Source organism: Ctenopharyngodon idella, chromosome 15, assembly GCF_019924925.1.
Source record: "Ctenopharyngodon idella isolate HZGC_01 chromosome 15, HZGC01, whole genome shotgun sequence".
Taxonomy (NCBI): domain Eukaryota; kingdom Metazoa; phylum Chordata; class Actinopteri; order Cypriniformes; family Xenocyprididae; genus Ctenopharyngodon; species Ctenopharyngodon idella.
Genome location: NC_067234.1, coordinates 14104732 through 14123857, shown reverse-complemented (window position 1 = coordinate 14123857; position 19126 = coordinate 14104732). Strand labels below are relative to the sequence as shown.

Below are 19126 nucleotides of genomic sequence, written 5' to 3'. Positions count from 1 at the left end.
GAGTAAAGCTGCATCAGATGTCTGTTTTGTTGGCAATCGGCGCGCAAGTGCATATAATGTAAACAACACGAATGTTTTTGTTTCCTTTTTATTTATAATGATGTCGCAGCTAGCATGCGATCTCTACGCAGAAGCTGTGCGCGCTCGTGACTCTTTAGCTCCGCCCATGGCACTGACGGCAGACACGCCTCCAGGAGCTCGGCTTTTATCGAAAAGACTAGTTTTGTCATATTTATAAAAGATAGATACGCTAAAACAAAAGACTTTTTGGAGATACGAAGAATGCGTTGTTAGATGTACTCAAGATTAACATGAGATTGGCAGAAACTGTGTGTGATATCTACCCTTTAAATGTCTTCACTCTTCTCTTTTTTTTTTAAATCTTACCATAAATGTTTGAATGGTATCCTTGTTTCCACAAAAATGTTAAGCAGCAAAAGCTGCTTTTTAACATTGATAATAATAAACAGTGAATGTTTCTTGAGCAGCAAATCAGCATTTCTGAAGGATTATGTGACACAAACTTATCTTTGTAAACAACAACAGAATTATAAGCGTTTCTAATGACGAAATGCAAATTAAACACAGACACAAACGCAGTAGCATTTACAGTAAATCAAAAATGAAAACAGCACTGTTACAGCAAGCCTGCATCACGTCAGACTATTAATTATATAATTACATCACAGCCGTTGCAAATTTTATATTAAATTCTCACCACCATTCATTAAAAAGTTACCAGGTGAGTAACACGTTTCAGCGTTGGCGTGTTGAACCATTTGAACATTTTTAGGGACCGTTCGTATGTCGTGTCTAAAAACTTTCCAAAGCACTCGGGAGCTTGTGCTCCGATGGTGTCTGCCGTTACTAAGCAACCATGAGTGGCGCTCTCCATGACGACGCGGTAGTTTGTTTTAGCAAAGGATATATGAGCTGTATATATGATCTTAAGTTTTTGGTTACCTGGACTTTAAATGGAGGAAAATAAACTTCTGAGGTTTCATAAAAAAAATTAAAAAAAATCTTAATATGTGTTTTGAAGATTAACTAAAGTCTCATGGGAGGAGGGCAAATAAATGATGATAGGATTTTCATTTTTGAGTGAACTATCCCTTTAAGTTCTAGAAAATTAAACTTTTATAAAACATTCTAAAGAATAGTTTTGTTTTGGTATATTTTATTCTATGACAATAAAAATAAACTTAGAATGACTTTAAAGTTCTATAATTTAATTAACTTCATAAAAAATGCACTGGGATTTTACTCACAAAAGACCATATAACACATAATATGCACTAAACTGGTGCAAAATTGTTTAATCTCAAGCATTTTACATTCATGGTTCCAAATTACATAGTTTGTATTGTTTTTTGCAGTGTACCATAGATAAAGCCATAGCAGAGTCATGGGTGAACTGAAAGGCAAGGCATAGTGTTATATAGTCAAAGCTTTAAACAACAGCATCATTGCAAAAATGTAGCTTTCTACTTTATCGGTTCTGTCCTTCTGTTATCAACATGTATTTCCTCTGGATCAGTTACAATACTATCGGACCGAATCATAAAAACAACAGTTCTGATACATCATGCTGGCGCTTTACACGCATGTGACTGTGCTGAGAAGAAAGAGACGCTTAGCAGATGTCCAGTGTGCGTGGACTTCTCTCACCACCGCCAGCCACGCATGATCAACACATACGTTAAAAAGATATAGATAGAAACAGGAGTGAAGTCGTCTGACAACACATAACTATGCAAATAAAACACACACCTCACACAAGGAACCGGGCTGAGGTGAACTCGTGTAAGTTGGCAGGTACAAAAGTTACGAGTCCGGAGAAAAGGCTTGATGCGTGTTAGGAAATCGTCTGGAATTGTAATCTGGGTCCTCCTTTACTCGTTTCTTGATGTCGTTTTTCAGCTGATAAAAAGAAGAGATATCAGTGGGTTTTGTCATATATAGTCATATTTCAGGGTCAGTACATTTAAAAACACCTTTTTATTCAGCAAAGACATTATAAATGTCTTTACTGTCACTGTTGATTAATTTAATGTTACAAAAGATTTCCATTTCAAGCAAATGCTGTTCTTTTGAGCTTTCTATTAATCAAAGAATCCAGAAAAATGTGTCATGGTTTCCACAAAAAAATGAACAGCGCAACACATACTTATAGGAAATGATTCTTGAGCACTAAAATATTTCTAATTATTATTAGTAAATTATTTCAGTATTTCTGAAGGATCATGTGACACTGAAGACTGGAGTAATGGACAATTTAAGCTTTAATATGACACGAATAATTTAAAGTTATTGTAAATTGTAATAGTATTTCACAATATTGCTATTTTTATATATCTTAGTTTCCGCACACCTGTTCACTGTACGCTTCCTGAAGCTCTGGCTTTTCTAAATCCCCTTGTAGGGCGTTGGGAGCTGTGATGGGCGTTACGCCGGCTGATTTGGCGGCTTGACTCACTGCCTCAGAGAGTGACAATTTGGGCCCGTCACTCTTTACCATCTAGGAGACACACAACAAGAAAACATTTGTTTATTGTGATGCTTCAGGAGGGGCAAGGTTGAAACATTACAGTATAATGGCAAACCAGTTTTAATGAATAGAAAACAAAATAAAACATATAATCTCATTGTTAACATTTAACTGCATGAAACTGAATGTTTACCTTCCTGCGCTTTGCTGGCATCCCATACAGATATGCGTCAGAAAGAGGAGGCTGGGCCTTTATCTTCCTCTGACTGATCTGATCTTGTCTGATGATGGGAACCCACTCCTGCAAACAATACAGCTCATCAAGCCCACACTCACCACAAAATTCAACCTCAAGTTCCATGATCTGAACGTGGTACACAAAGATCTCATCAGACACCTTGAAGGAATCAAAGGTGCTACTCATTTAATACCCACAACAAAATGGAAAAAAAGTTTCCTTTTTGATAGGGTAAATGATAAAGGAGAGGTTTTCTGTTGTAGAAAGGTGATTGTTTTCGATTTAAAATGTGTGGAAATATCTCACTGGAGGCAATGCAGCTGCCCAGGCTTCAGCATCTCTTCCTGCGTCTTCTCCTCCAACAGCTCCCTCACTTTCCCTAGCTGGAACTCCCACTGCTCCAGCTTCCTGGGAGGAGGCCAGAGCTTCTTCTGCAGTAGTAGCAGGTGTTGGAGAGAGACTGTCCCCCATCTGAACCATGTATGGGAGAGGTTACAGGTAAGACCACAGAGTAACACCCAGAGCCATGTACATACATGTTAAGTCTTCAACATCCAATGAGTTGCATTTCAACCTAAATCTGTTAATCAACTTCAAACCATATTTCTATATTTATATACCTCTACGTTCTGAGGCTCAGGATCCTGTGTGGGCCTCTCTACAGATTCTTCACTCTGTAAGAGAGATAGACACATGAATTCTCAAAAGTCAAGGTGAAACACCCTTTGAAACCCATGTAATAGGGGTGTAACGGTACATGTATTCATCCCGAACCAACACGGTACAGTCAGATGACGAATACAGTCAGTCACAGTCGATCCACACTTCAATCCAGAAGGGGGTGCACGATAATGCAATGCTGTTTGCTAACAGCCACAACTCGGAAAAAACGCAGAAGAAGAATAGACGAGATATCTAGATATGTGTGTAATTTCTCAACCAGTGTTTCAACCGTGGAATTAGCTTGAGAATATCACCACATGTAGCATTACATTTACCTCAGGCAAGTCATTTATCGTCCACAGCATGTTAGTTCACTAGAGAAATGAACTCTAGAGGGAAGCATTTCACTAAATATATGTACTATATATATGCACTATATTAGCTTATAAATTAATTATATTTACCTGTTAGTAAAGTTGTAATTATTTAATATATGTTATAAATAAATTTGTCATGAAAACAAGTTATGACAGCTGCTGTGTAGATTATATTTCAAAAATGAATTGGAGTAGAAAAATAATTTTATAATTTGATTTAGAACTTAACGCAAAATCTGCCTTGTGTGCAATTTAAAATTTTTTTTTTATCATTTTAGTGTTGATTATTATATTATTATTATTATTATCTAAAACTAAATAGCAACTGAATATAATAGTTTGGCCTCTGTTGTTGATTGTAACCTTTAATATTATAGTAATGTGCACAAAAGGGCTCCCTATATATAAGGCCCTATGATTTCCGCGATGCAGAAAACGCGGACGGAATTGCATGCCTGTGTGCCTCTGAAATGAATGACGCGGAAGCGCGTTTTCATTTACCTCACACACATGCTCACGCACGCACACACAATGAAGCACATGCGACGCTCGCAGTGTTTTCATCCTATGTCGCCTCACTATATGAGGAAATGAACGCACAAAATTCATCTCCAGAGCCGCTCTGAAAGTCACTTCATCAGCATTTAACCGCTTCGTTTGAGAAAACTATCGTCATAAACGCAGAGAAACTCAAAGCTCTCGGCAACCCGTCAAAATAAAAGTTCGATTTAACATGACAGAAACATATTAATGTTGTACAGTAGAATAAATTAATTAATTTAATAATAAATTATTAAAACTATATTTTTAAGGAATAATCTCAGTTTTTCTTCCATGTTTTAATTTTAACAGTAAACCTCTGTTGTGCAGCACATTTGACAAAAAAAGTTTAATTTCATGATTAAAAGATAAATTAAATGTTATGCGTTCATTTGATTGCCAGAAAAATTAAAATACGCAACCAAATTTCTGAAAAAACATTTCATAAAAATACATTTTTTAATTAATAAATTTTGTTGTTTTTAAGAATTCAATTAATTAGACATGCTTTTTGATTATTAAAATGTAATTAAACCATTATCAAACCAAATGGAATCCAGAAAAGTTAAAACAGAAAACAGAATTTTGTAAAAATAAAACACAATTTGAGGGGAAAGAATAAAACGTGTATCATAGGGCCCTAAAAAATATTACATTTTTTGTTAATTTTTCAATAAATTTTTGGTATATTGGATGTTTCATTATTTCAATTAGACATGCTTTTTGATTACTAATATTTAATAAGCCATTAAAATGGAGTTAAAAAAAAAAAAAACCCTGAAAAAACAAAATCCAGAAAAATTAAAACGAAAAAAAAAAAAAAACGGAATTTAGGAATAAAACAAAACGGAATTTGGGAAAAAATAAAACGGATTTCATAGGGCCCTATATATATAGTTTACAGCATTAGCAGAAATAGATTTTTTTTTTTTTATCCTTAAGAAAATGTTAATTATAATTGAATTTATTTAAAGAGAGAGACACAATTTGTTCAATAAACCACTGTTTAATAAAAAAGAAAAAAGAAGCAATGTTATGTTTAGTTTTCTCCCCCTGCTGTACCGAACCAGTATTGAACCTTGACTTCAATACCGAGGTACATACCAAACCGTCACGTTTGTGTACTGTTACACCTCATAACTTCCATAGCGTAACATAGGTGCGTTCACACCATGTCAGAATTACCGTAATTACAAGATTCTGACTTGTAAAAACCATTCATGTCCTCATAGAACTCATCATTACAACTCGTAAACTGGTAATCTCTGACTTGCACCCCATGGCTGCAGTACCACCTGATCTCCATTCATTTTGGCATTGATAGTGTTGCCATAGAAATGCATAAATCTATTACTGTAGACCAGTGGTTCCCAAACCTGTCCTGGAGGACCCCCAGCCCATATATCACACCTGATTCAACTCATGTGCTCATTAGTAGCAAGCAAGACCTGAAATGGGTGTGTCAGAAATAGGGAGACATACAAAATGTGCAGGGCTGGGGGTCCTCCAGGACAGGTTTGGGAACCACTGCTGTAGACTGTCTATTACTATCATAACCTTTATTATGTCAACGTTAACTACTGAAGTATTTTTAGAAAGGTGGCATTACCTAAGTGACAGTGACATGACGGAATTTGTTCTCTGCATTTAACCCATCCAAGTTAGTCCACACACTTTAAGAGCAGATAGTAGTGAACACACACACGTGCACACACACACACAGCCACAGCAGTGTGCAAGCATTACAGTGGTGCCTAAAACAATGCCTAAATAGAATGTGCAGGACACATTCAAACCTGCATGAAATATTTTGAATAATGACTAACAATTTACACCACTGAAATACGGTTTAAAGGTTTATATAAATATAAAAAATAATTTCACCTCAACTTTGAAACACTCCTTTGTGCAAACATCAATCACTACACCACACTAACCAACCAACCATAACAATTGGTAGCATTTGGTCTGGAAATATGCCATGGGAAGGTGTGGAATCAAACCTGTGTGTGGATGACATAATGGGTGATCTGTTCCTCTGTGATGGGGATGTGCTCCAGTATCACTTGCAGCCTCATGGTCATCATACTGGTTAACCAGTTCACCAGGCTAGGGTTTACCTCAGCTGACATCGTCCTCTGATAGAGGAGACATGCAAACTCACTTTAGGGATTACATACACTTACATAACCACTATTTTACATAGATTAACTAACTAATTTTACATTTTAATGAAAGGCATATATATAATAGAAGAAGGAGTTTAGTAAATTCCCCTTCCAGGCCCTGCAAAATCATTTTTACATTTTTGTTATATAGAAATTATAACTATTTTAATAAGTAATATTTTCAGGTCTTCCATGACTGCAAACTCCTATCTCGCGTGTCTAACCCCTGACGCCTTTATCAAAACAGTTGCCTACTTGAACGCAAATAAATCAAGTTTCCTGCATAAACGCAAGCCCCCACCAACATGGAAATGTCTCCTCCACAATTTTCATTATTCAGCGTAAAGGTCATAGGATGAACAATAAACGAATAAACAAGACGAAGGGGGTGTAGGAATCAGATATTAGTTGTTTTGGGTACTAACAATGCGGTGGTTGATGACGGAGGTAAGCGCACTTTGTTCTCCGTTCAGACAATAGAGGTTGAGGGCCAGACACTCAAAGAGAGCACGGTTGCACAGCTGCAGGAGCCGGGGTCCAAATGTTTGATCTGAGAAAATAAAACAAACATTTACAGTCTTCAAATTGTATGCATGCATTTATAAATCTAATTAGAGACTCATCTCTTCTCATGATGCCTCTCGTCTAGACATACCGGTGCAATGCAGAATGTGGGTGGCGATGCCTGAAAGTTGCTGTCTGAGAAAAGACCGGTTTGTCTGGGTAATATCCACCCCATCGCGGACTGCGACGGTTGACTATATGGGATTGACAGAAAGTAAACACCTTAAATATGTAAAACTTGTTTTTCCTTTTCTTTAAGCTAAGCGACATCAGTTTTCTATGCTTTTTAATTTGTACAGACAATCAACTTCATCTAAGTTTGTAAAAAGCACATATTGTGTTTGCAATCTACCAGTCTTCAGTGTCACATGATTCTTCAGAATTCATTCGTAATATGCTGATTTGGTGCTTAAAAAATATTTATTATCAATGTGCTGCCCAATTTTGTGTGGAAACCATGACATGACTTATTTTCTGAATTCTTTGATGAATAGAATGTTCAATTCCTTGCTGAATCAAAGTATTAATTTCTTACAAAAAAAAATAAAAAATACTGAGTTAATGACCTCAAACTTTTCAACGGTAGTGTATAGGTAGATTTTTACAGGTAAACAGACTTCCACTGTAACAACATTTATGCTTGTTACAAACTAAGGGATTGGTGAAATTGACTGTCACAGATGCTTTTCATAGCTTGTTTTTAAAGAGTCAAGATCCAGAGATTCTTACAAAACTTTCTGTGATGTATTCCTCAAGTTCAGCGATTAAGTCATCAGCAGCTGCCTATAAAAACAGAAAGAGGAAATAAAAAAGATGGAAAGTAAGAGTTGGAAAGAAAACAGAAAGAGGGAAAATTGAAGAATCAGACAAGAGGAAGCAAAAGCAGTGTACAGGTGGATAAAAATGCAGACAATTAAGCCTGCAAATAAATTTTTCACTTCTGCATTTTGGAATCCCTTTTAATGTAATCGCACTGTTAAACATTTCTCAAGAATATTATATTCTAGTTATTATTATTATTAAAAAAAATAATGCAAAAAAATTTACATTTACCTTTAAACAAATATTTAAACTATTTCAAAATGCAAAAATGACTGGGCATGTATGGGCATTCAAATTCTGGAACAATTCTATGGAGGTAAATTGCGTGCGTGCCTAAAGATAAAAATACTCTGTGTACAATCTCTGAATGCTGTCTGTGATAACATCTTGTCTGCAAAGCATATGCTATCAACAGTAATCGTGTTCCATTACTTTGTAAATTAGTCTTTGTGCTTTATTAAATTTATGTTCCTCTGTGTGTTTGTGTTGAAGTTGTATTATCTATCACTTGTAAAAACAGACAAGGTAAAATGGAAAAACATTTCCAAAGCAAACTACAGTGACTTCCTGGTTTGCATTTCATTTTAGCCAAAGTAAAACCGTGGGATTTTTAGAATGTTAGATTAGGGAACTCCAAAGGAGTCAATATGTTTTGGACTGCTGTTACTCAACATTTTGGATGTTTCCTATTTTAAGTTTTGGAGTCTTTACTGATGAGTCAAAACAGGTGTGTTTAATTAAGGAGGCATACAAAATGGGAAAGTTTTGGGATTATTTTAAGAACAGTGTTGGGTTTCACTGAACCAGGGCAGCTTGAAAGTGAAAGTGACATGTGAAAAATACAACTTACGGTGATGTTGGCCTCTGTGGGCTCACGGCCTTGCAGGAAATGCTCAATGAAGAACTGGGCGAGTTGGGGCTGGATACGACCCAGAGGCTGGTGCTGCCCGTGGAGCAACAACACCATGTCCACCATGGAGAAGTTCTGACACACCAAAGCGAGAAGATCACCAAAGAAACCTAAACACATACCCAGATTCTTTAGTTTCCTCATTCAGCTGGCACAAAATGAAAATAAACTAAAAGAAAAAGCATCAACCCCATGGAGCTTACCCATAGCATCTCCAGTACCAGGGGTGAAGATGTTACTAGTCTGGGAGAGTCTCTGGATAAACTGGGCGATGCTCTCGGTTTCATTTTGAGGTGTACCCAGAGAGCCCATCATTGTGGACAGGACGCCCTGCACTATCCCAGTGAAGAGTTCTGGGTTCAAACCTTCACCGGGTGCGGCGGCTCCAGAAGCGGTGGCTGCGTTTGGTGGGGCTGTAGGAGCGGTGGGTGTCGAGGTGGGAGGCTGTCCCGAGGGAGGCTGAGAGAAAAGTGTTTGGGAAGCCTGATGACAGAGATGCATAAAACTGTCTTATACACACCAGCATGCATTACAAAAACCAGTGAGAAAATGGCAGAAACATAGCTTTTTCACACTTAAAGTAAACAAGAGTCGAAAACCAAAAATGGCAAATGAGAGCCTCAAGATGTACTGATCAAGATCAGTGGTTCATGTTTTGGTAGGACTGCACAATACATCGGAATAAAACTGATATGGAAATAAGGCGATTATCAGATCACAAATAAATATATGTGATGCAGGTGTAAGACTTGATTTTCCTGCTAGACAAAAATTGAGATCAAGTGCCCTGCAATAAAGCAATAAAACTCATCTATGAAGAAATAGCATAGGACAACGCCTTGCCTTTACAACATCTACAGGATACAACCCATCCCCATCCCCACCCACCCCACCCACACACACACAAACAAACTCTCCTTCCCCCTGACTCAAGTCACTGAAAGTTCATATTCTATGTATAATGTATATTGTACATATATTGATGTTATGCATTTATTATTTCTGAATTGGCTTCTAATTGTCTAACTGTAATGTAATTGGCATGATACATTTTTACTTGACAAATAAAGTGTTATATTTGGTTTATTCTGTATTATTTTTGATTCATTACGTCTAGTAGATTAAAGCGAAGGTATTACCGCAAATCTGTGTTCAGGATTGATCATACGGAAGGTTTAATAGATGGCGCATAGGGCACATCAATTAAGTCCACTTCGATTTCTGACTATCGCTGCCTTAAATAAGTTGCAGTTTTTGTATATATATATATATATATATATATATATATATATATAAAAACTATGCTTTCTGTTACGAGTAAGCAGAGCGCGACCGACTTAAAGGTAGATATTTACCCTGCATCCAATGTTTAAGGTCAGAACTGACGAGTTTGTGTCCGAGAAGAGCACTCAGTCGGCCGAAGTGACTTTTCTAAAGCGATACCGGGACTGCAGTGAACGAATAATTGAAGATAAGGTAAGCAGAATAATCAAAAATCTAAATTAATGCATAACCAATAATTTCTAACTGGAAACACAACCTAAGAGTAAATCATTTGAAATTGGAGTCGGATTAAATGAGTGAAATTAAGTGAACTTCACAGAAGCGCTGAAAAGGCATACACGCGTTAACCTTCGCCCAGGCCGTCGGATTCCGTGGTGACCCCGACGTGATCTCCCATATCCTGTTGGCAAGTGTCTTTTCAGCGGAAAATTGGGATTTGCAACAACCAAGGTTTGATCTTCTTCTCTTTCTTCAGCTGTTGTGGTAAGTCCATTCTTATTTGCCTTTTAGAAGTGTTGAGGGAAAGATAGCCGCATCCTATATAGACACATTTGTAGAATGGGTCGGCATACCCATATTAAGACCGGAGACCGAAATCCGGTGGGTCTGGAGAATTAGACAACCACATTTTATCAGGGACATGATAGCGGCAGCGTAGATGAAAAATGAGATCCCTTGCTTTAACTTTAAAGATCTCCTTGTTTGCCTACGCAACAAGAGATTAACCTTAAATTGGAATAACATCATCCAAATTTTATTCTAGTATTCAACAGAGGGCTGTAAATTAAAACCTAAATTCTGAGGTAAAGAATGCCCAGCTACATGTTTATTTGCTTTGCTGTAACAACGTTGCAACTTTGAAAATAAGCAAATGGTCACATTAACTTGTGAAAAATCTTGTGATTGGATAAACCAAAAGAGAACAAGGAACAAAATCTCTTACTGTAATGCTTTGGTTGTGAAATGTAAAGCTGGACAAAACAGTGTTGTGAAACTAAAAATTTTCAAAAGAAAAGATTTGGTTGAAATTCTGTCTCAGTCCTGGAGAACTGCTGCCATGCAGAAGTCCTAGAGACTGCAACTGGGAAAATACACTAAATTTTAAAACTGATGTACATAATGATAATTATGATGTCACTGAGAGACTTGTAACCAAGCCTGAGGATTTCACCCATTCAGAGGAGCTCAGCTTGTCTTTGTTTCATAAAAGAAATTTAGCCGAAGAATAAGATGAATCACATCACTATACTTTGAAATTGTTCAAGAGGTGCTAAGAAGGTTTACGACTGATGTCACAAATAGTGTAAACAGCACTGTTTAAGGCTCAGTCTTATAAAACATATTTTACCTTGGTCTTATTTAAAATTACTGCACTCTTGTATGTTGTTCAGTGTCTCAAAAGAGACTGAAAAAACAAACAGACCAAAAATTAATCTTTGTACTCTCAATCAGACCTGTGTTTGTCCAACCTTTCTTTTCATATCCAAATAGATTCTCAGAAGAATGTAATTGATTACATCTTAGTCCAAAAATAAGAAAATTGTGTCCAATTTTATACTGTAGTCACAAAAATCTTTAAATGATTTGAGTAATGATTTGACCCAGCATTCACAGCATCAAAGTCTATAACTGGTTCCCAGTTTGCCTTGTTGCTGTGAACACAATGCAATGCCACCACAGCTGTAGCTGCAGGGCCAAATGCCTTCCAAAAAGATCAGTGAGATAAGTCATTCTGGACAAATTACTCAGCCAAGACCCTCTTGAGACCAACAAATAAAATTATTTTTAATTTATACTATATTAATATAATATAATTTATATTATAATCACATTATGATATATATTATATTATAATGGCCAGGGATGGCCTTTAATCTCATGATGATTCAAGCAATAGTTTGGAAGAAGAAAGAATTTTGGAGAAGAGCAGAAGGAATTAGAATGTAGTAAGATGGAACCAGAATGTAGACAGAAGTTGGGAGCACTATCAGTGCTGGAAGAATTATAAGGAATTAACGGAAGGGTTCAAATTTGTAATTGTGTTAGACACGTTGTTCTCATAGAACACACATTCTAGTTGTTTGTGCGACTACATGTGCACCTAGACCAGTTGAGTTTATTCTTTAAAACACATGACTGCTTGGAATAACTAGTACTGAAACGTGTGTCTATGTTGAATCTGTTTGTCTCCTATAAGTGGAACACTCAGCTATCTTCTGCATAGCTGCAGTTACACCATGTACAGGAGCACAGCATTGCCATAAGGCTACAATGTGCTTCACAATTGCATTAAATAAAATTAATGGGAAAGAACTTCTTTATCTTCTATCTGTGCAAGAATTTTTAATGAGAAAAATTACAATGCCCAGTATCTATCAACTAAAACAATCAACCTGATTATCATATCTTGAATAGGCTAAATCCATTCAAGATCAAAACATGAATAAAAAAAAATGGATCCTATTGATCTGTAACCCAGTGACAAGGGGAGGTACAAGTTTTGATTTTCCTTTGCAATAAAACCACAAACAAAGTGGACAAGTGTTAGCAAACTCCTCTCTGGGAGATAATATGGGATCTGATCAGGGAAGCTATTTTACTGGAAATGTAATTAAAGTTGTGTGAAATGTTAATATCAGGCAGAGCTTCTTCTGTTTTTACAGACCACAGAGGTCCAAATGGTCAAGTATTTGAATGACACCATAAATACCAATTGTTAAACAAACAGCACAACACCACAAATGGTGATCTGGTGCCCTAATCACAGATCTGGCTAGTGTGAGATTTCCCCAGGAGACCTGGGTGCCATAATCCTCACAACACAACAGACTGTGTAAGCACAGCTGCAACAGCAACTCAAGGTGCAAGATTCTCTGACAATGCTTAAACTGACCACTAACATTCAGATTTATATCTGGCCTTTTTGCAGAAACATAATCATAATAATGATCTATGTCTTTGTAAACTAAAACAAATTTTCTTCTAATGGCATAAAATCTTAACAGATTAAAGCCATCTGCAACAACTGTCTGGATAAGACCATTCAAGAAAATTAAGATGGCACCATCTATCTTAATGCAATTTGTTTAAAGGTTCAAGATCAACTGTTTTTTCTGTGTGTCTGTTTCCCTTTCAGGACTGACAGCTGCCATTTTTAGGGCCAGATTCCACAAGGGTGTCTGGTCCCACCTGCATTTAGCCAGGACACAACTTTACTTGCAGAAGATGGGTGTGTAGAAACTTCCAAGAGGCCATTCAAACCTCATTGCACTCATAGAGACATGGCCTCCCAATGCAGAACTGGAACTAAATTATGCAACACAAATCATGGTAGGATAGACACCACCCATCTTCTACACAAACATATAGAACACACACACCCTACTACAAACTCACAACATCTCTACCTGGCATAGATCATAAGACTATCTAGGCTAAAATTATTCACATAATGCAAATTTAGCATACATCATTCACCTTCATACATATAGGACAAGGGAAATTATTGCCATAATTTCTTTTCTTTTTAATTGTGTCAATTTTGAGGTGTTATGGAAACACTGTAATGTAACAAAATGTAACAAATGTAACAAAAGAATTAGAACTGAAATGCAGGCATTTCTGTCAATCTGTTACTCAATTCCCAGTCAGACCTGTATTCTTGAGTGTGACTTAGCCTGTACATCAAATGCACAGATGATGGTTGTAAAAGCTAAACTAGAGGTTTTAAATCTCTGTTTCTGTAAATTTCATTCTCTAATTGACTTGATTGAAACCTTAGTTTTGCATTAAGGATTTGCAGTTAAAACAACCATTATAGACAGTTTTATAATTGTAATTATGAAATTGTGTATTTCTATGTTTAAGTATGTGATATATTTAATTATGCATACCACTGGTAAATATACTAGTTATTTTGACTCTTTGCTACTTTCCTTTAACTTATCCAGACCAAGTCTAAATTCCACTATCATATTACAGTGATAGTGAAGAATCTGGTGATTAGAATGAGACCTGTTCACTAAAGATAGGACTCTGAAAAGGAGACCTTGTTTACCATTCGCACTTTTGACATGTTCATCATGTGTTATTTTGTGTTATTCTGTTTTCCAACAACCCTTTTTCTCATCTTCCAATAACACCAAATTCACTAGCGTTCAAGTATTGCATGATCATCCAAAAGTTGTTCAGGTGTCCTGCACGCAATGGAGCATCATCAGTGAAATGAATCCTTCACCCATGGAGATTTGACCTGCCCGGCAAACGAAACCTTCTACTTGAAGGTAACCGAGGACTTCTCACAGGATCAATTAAACCTGGGGCGGACACAGATGCTTCCGTAAAGTGTAATGAGACTTTCCTGACACGTTCTGCTCATGCTGACCAACACAACAGACTTGGTACAACCAGTCATTCTACAGACAGAACACCACCACAGCCAAGAGTAGGTGGAAACAAACCTGACCAAGAGGATCACAGACATCAGGTCCAGCTGCCGCAGCATCCACTCACCGCAGTATACCCACACCTAAAGGGACTGTGTGTCACAGAGATGCATTCTGCAGTACTTTCATCATAATGTTCAACCTGCCTTAATGTTGTTATTTCAGGTGAGGACTTGACTCATGCACCCATCGACTGGTGCTGCTAGGTGCCGGCCTATGAACACTCTGAAAACAACACCCAATATATGGAAGCAGGAAATGTCCAAAAGTGGCCCCTCAGGACTGATCGAATTTGCCCCAAGGGGCCAGGGGCGGACTGTAAGACTTGATTTTCCTGCTAGACAAAAATTGAGATCAAGTGCCCTGCAATGAAGCAATAATACTCATTTGGTGAGAAGATCTCAAAGAAATAGCATAGGACAACGCCTTGCCTTTACAACATCTACAGGATGCAACCCCCAAAGAAATAGATCTCAAAGAAATAGCATAGGACAACGCCTTGCCCTTACAACATCTACAGGATTTACACCCCCCCCCCCCCCCCCCCCACACACACACACACACACACACACACACACACACAAACACAAATTCTCCTTCCCCCTGACTCAAGTCACTGAAAGTTCATATTGGATGTATAATGTAACTTGTATACCTATTGTTTTTTCCCTTTCATGTTTGGTATCATTTTAAATGTCTCAGTGCGATTGGTAAAATGGTCTCAATTTCACAGCAGTCACTGGTATTATGAAGAAAATTGAAAACTAAGGAGAATTATGTCCTCCTTTTGGGTGTTGAAAAAACCCACTCCTCTCCCCCCAAAACAGGTGTTGGTGTAATAAATATTTACAACCCTTTTGTTCTGGTCTGTATATAAGGTAAAGTGCAAAGCAGTCATGCGGGATCATCTGTAGCCAGAAGCCCCCGTGCAGAGATGGGTGAATGTCTAAAGACATTCACACATCACTGTGTGTATATGCATTTCTTTGAGTAATTGATGTTATGCATTTATTATTTCTGAATTGGCTTCTAATTGTCTAACTGTAATGTAATTGCATGATACATTTTTACTTGACAAATAAAATGTTATATTTGGTTTATACTGTATTATTTTTGATTCATTACGTCTAGTAGATTAAAGCGAAGGTACTACCGCAAATCTGTGTTCAGGATTGATCATACGGAAGGTTTAATAGATGGCGCATAGGGCACATCAATTAAGTCCATTTCGATTTCTGACTATCGCTGCCTTAAATAAGTTGCAGTTTTCGTAAATATATAAAAACTATGCTTTTTGTTACGAGTAAGCAGAGCGCGACCGACTTAAAGGTAGATATTTACCCTGCATCCAATGTTTAAGGTCAGAACTGACGAGTTTGTGTCCGAGAAGAGCACTCAGTCGGCCGAAGTGACTTTTCTAAAGCGATACCGGGACTGCAGTGAACGAATAATTGAAGATAAGGTAATCAGAATAATCAAAAATCTAAATTAATGCATAACCAATAATTAATTTCTAACTGGAAACACAACCTAAGAGTAAATCATTTGAAATTGGAGTCGGATTAAACGAGTGAAATTAAGTAAACTTCACAGAGGCGCTGAAAAGGCATACACGCGTTAACCTTTAAAATTTAGCTTTTATTTTAGCTTTTATTTTCTATGGAGATGCACTCCCCTACAAAATCACCAATCATTCTAGAACGATTATTTCCAAATTTCATCTGATGAAAATTACAGCATTTTTACCCATCGCAATATGTATCACAGAAAAACTATATATCACAATGTGTGTTTCCTTCAATGTGCAGTTTTTGGAGCTCAACAGCATCCATCTCCCATTCACTTTTATTGTATAAACCTACTTTGGTTTCCATTGAAAAAAATAAAATGTGTTAGTAAATGTTGACAGAAATGTTGTATTTTGGGTTAACTGTTCCTTGTAATCTTCACTGACTAAGATGGAGAGGAAAAAAAAAAGTCTATAAAGCCAAAGGGGCTATTTACCTGCATGAAGTCTGTGACACCCTGGATGAAGGTAGGGACCCCAGGCATAGTGACTGTTATAGAAGGGCCCTGGCCGCCTGCGGCAACAGCTCCTCCCAGTAGAGACCCTAACAACTGCTCCAGGTTTCCCCCTAAAGGATTTTCCTGAGGGGGTGGTGGTGCAGATCCAGATTGGGGAGTGCTGGTACTGGTACTACTGGACTGCGTGGGCCCAGAGCCACTGGTGGCAGTCGTGGTGGTGGATGGAGTGCTTGTGGAAGCGGATGTGGAGAAAGTGAATGTTTGTGAGGAGGACGTGGTATTTTGGCTGGCTATGGATACAAAGAACAGCAAGACATATTATACAATGCCCTAACCAGAGGAATTTTATATTTGTATTTCATAAAATTTCTTCAGTCTACGTAGAAAATCAGCAACATCAAGAGGACTGTGACCTCATTTGAGCTTATTCACATGTCAGTTATTAAACAAAGAGCCCATTATGTTATTGACTTCACAAAACACAGGGCAAGTATTATCGCAAGTATTATGCAAATATACCCATCTGCCCAGTAGCTCCTGTCAGAAGCTGCCCGACCAGTCCACCGATCATCTGATTAAGAGCGGCGGGAGGGAACTGTCCAGCCTGAGTGAAGACACATGCATATAAAACCAACCATTATAAAACCAAACACGCAATGAACAAGTCCAAGCCAGACCTACTATAAGAATTGATCATAATGCACAAACGCTTCCGCATTTAGCCAACCACAACTCCCAGTGCAGAAAATTGTATGGAAATAGTGAGAAAATTAAGCACAAAATTATAATTTGAGGAAGTGTCCCAAGCTAAACCTATTTAAAAGTTATGGAACTTATTACCACCATCTTTAAAATAATATACTAAAATGTTATGTTTACTATATTTAATAATACATATAAATTTACTATATTGTAATATTAGTTGTGATAGACACATGAAATATGACAGAAATTACTACCACAATTAATTTATAACATGACACATTTTATCAGGATTCTTTTATAAATGTTAACTTCAAAAGAACGGTTAGTTGAAATCAGGGTTCCCACTCTTTCATGAACACCAGATTCAAGGACTTTTTAAAGCACCGTTTATTTTATATCAAGCACCTATCAAATTCACATCACATATGGAGCATCATGAAAGACCTCTTAAGTACTTAACATTTTAATCCTCCTATTGCATCCATTTTAACCCGGAAGAGGTTCAGAATCATTTGTATGTTAATTTTGGAAATATATTAAAACCATTTGCAGCTTTCTTATCCCTAATGTTAACAATTATTCCATACTAGTTTTGGTTTTCATTTTTTATGAATCATTACTTGAGTAAAAACATTATAATATAGAGAGAATATTATAAAAATACATTTTGCAATTGAGTGAAGAAGAAAAAAAAAAAGAAAAAAAAAAAGGATTATATGGATCGTAATTGTGGCTTAAAGTCAGACTATATACAATATATTATAGATAATATAGTAATTATTTTTCCTACTATGTTAGTCAATGGGGGGCGAGATCTGCTTGGTTACTGACATTCTTCCAAATATCTTTCTTTGTGTTCAGCAGAACAATGAAATTCAAACAAGTTTGTAACTACTTGAGAGTGAGTAAATGATGACAGAATTTTCATTTTTGGGTGAACTATCCCTTTAACTCACAATTGTGAATTTAGGGTAAAGTGAGGGAAAACACCCCCTTGGGGGAAAACTAACTCTACATAATATGCATAATATTATTAATAAGTAGAGGTGGGCGATATGGCAAAAATATCACGATTCATGATTAGATCATAAATCTTTTTTATGTTGTTTTTACTATTTTGCCAGTGACTAAGCAGTACAGTCAAACTAATTTCCCTATATATTAAAAAGGTAGCATTACAAGGTAACAAAATATAAAAGAAAAAAGAATGACAGACTTTCAGATAAAGTGGGTGAAGAAAAATATTAATTTAGTATTTTTAGTATTAGTTTCTTGTTAAAGCTACTGTATTAAAGAAAGAAAAAAAAAAAAAAAAAAAAAAAAGGAAATTCTGTCATTATTTACTCACCGTAGAAGTTGTTTAAAACCCAAATAAAATTTTTTCTGTTGAACATACAAGTTTTTTTTGAAGAATGTGGGTAACCAAACAGTTGCATTTTGAGTTCCATAGTAGGAAAGAAAATACTATGGATGTCAAAGGGTACTAGCAAATGTTTGGTTACCCACGTTCTTCAAAATATGTTCTTTTGTGTTCAGCACAAGACAGAAATTAATACAGGTTTGGAACAATTTTAGAGTGAGTAAATAAAGACAGAATTTTCATTTTTGGTTGAAATATACCTTTGAGGACAAGTCGCAGCATGTGTTGTCTGTCCCTTTAAGGCTCTTGCGCGCATCTAATATATTGACACGCATTCGATTTTCTCTCAACTGTTTACTTTAACTTTACACTTAACCGATGGTGTAAACCTTGTGTGTATTGACAGTATTAGTAGAATAAGATGCGAATGATAACTTTGTCAAGCAAATGCAGCGTTTGACAGGCTTTTTGGGTGTGCGCGCTTCGGGTGCTCAGAAAAGCACGTGTCAGGCCAGCACGCAGATAAAATGTTTAACC

General features: G+C 36.7%; 1 protein-coding gene across 2 annotated transcripts in view; it reads right to left on the bottom strand.

Moving 5' to 3' along the window:
• Window positions 1–1291: 1291 nt before the first annotated feature.
• Window positions 1292–19126, bottom strand: part of bag6 (BCL2 associated athanogene 6) — a 33400-nt gene continuing 15565 nt past the window's right edge. The window contains exons 13-25 of one of the 2 annotated variants that reach the window (XM_051862336.1): window positions 17044–17128; window positions 16504–16814; window positions 8974–9253; window positions 8711–8880; window positions 7768–7821; window positions 7130–7232; window positions 6900–7024; window positions 6310–6444; window positions 3347–3400; window positions 3033–3197; window positions 2682–2789; window positions 2372–2518; window positions 1292–1920 (exon numbers count right to left, since the gene is read on the bottom strand). In XM_051862336.1, the coding sequence (XP_051718296.1) occupies window positions 1825–1920; window positions 2372–2518; window positions 2682–2789; window positions 3033–3197; window positions 3347–3400; window positions 6310–6444; window positions 6900–7024; window positions 7130–7232; window positions 7768–7821; window positions 8711–8880; window positions 8974–9253; window positions 16504–16814; window positions 17044–17128 (1833 nt within the window). In that variant the 3' untranslated portion in view covers window positions 1292–1824. The remainder of the gene's footprint in view (window positions 1921–2371; window positions 2519–2681; window positions 2790–3032; window positions 3198–3346; window positions 3401–6309; window positions 6445–6899; window positions 7025–7129; window positions 7233–7767; window positions 7822–8710; window positions 8881–8973; window positions 9254–16503; window positions 16815–17043; window positions 17129–19126) is intronic. The other variant, XM_051862337.1, reaches the window with a different exon arrangement.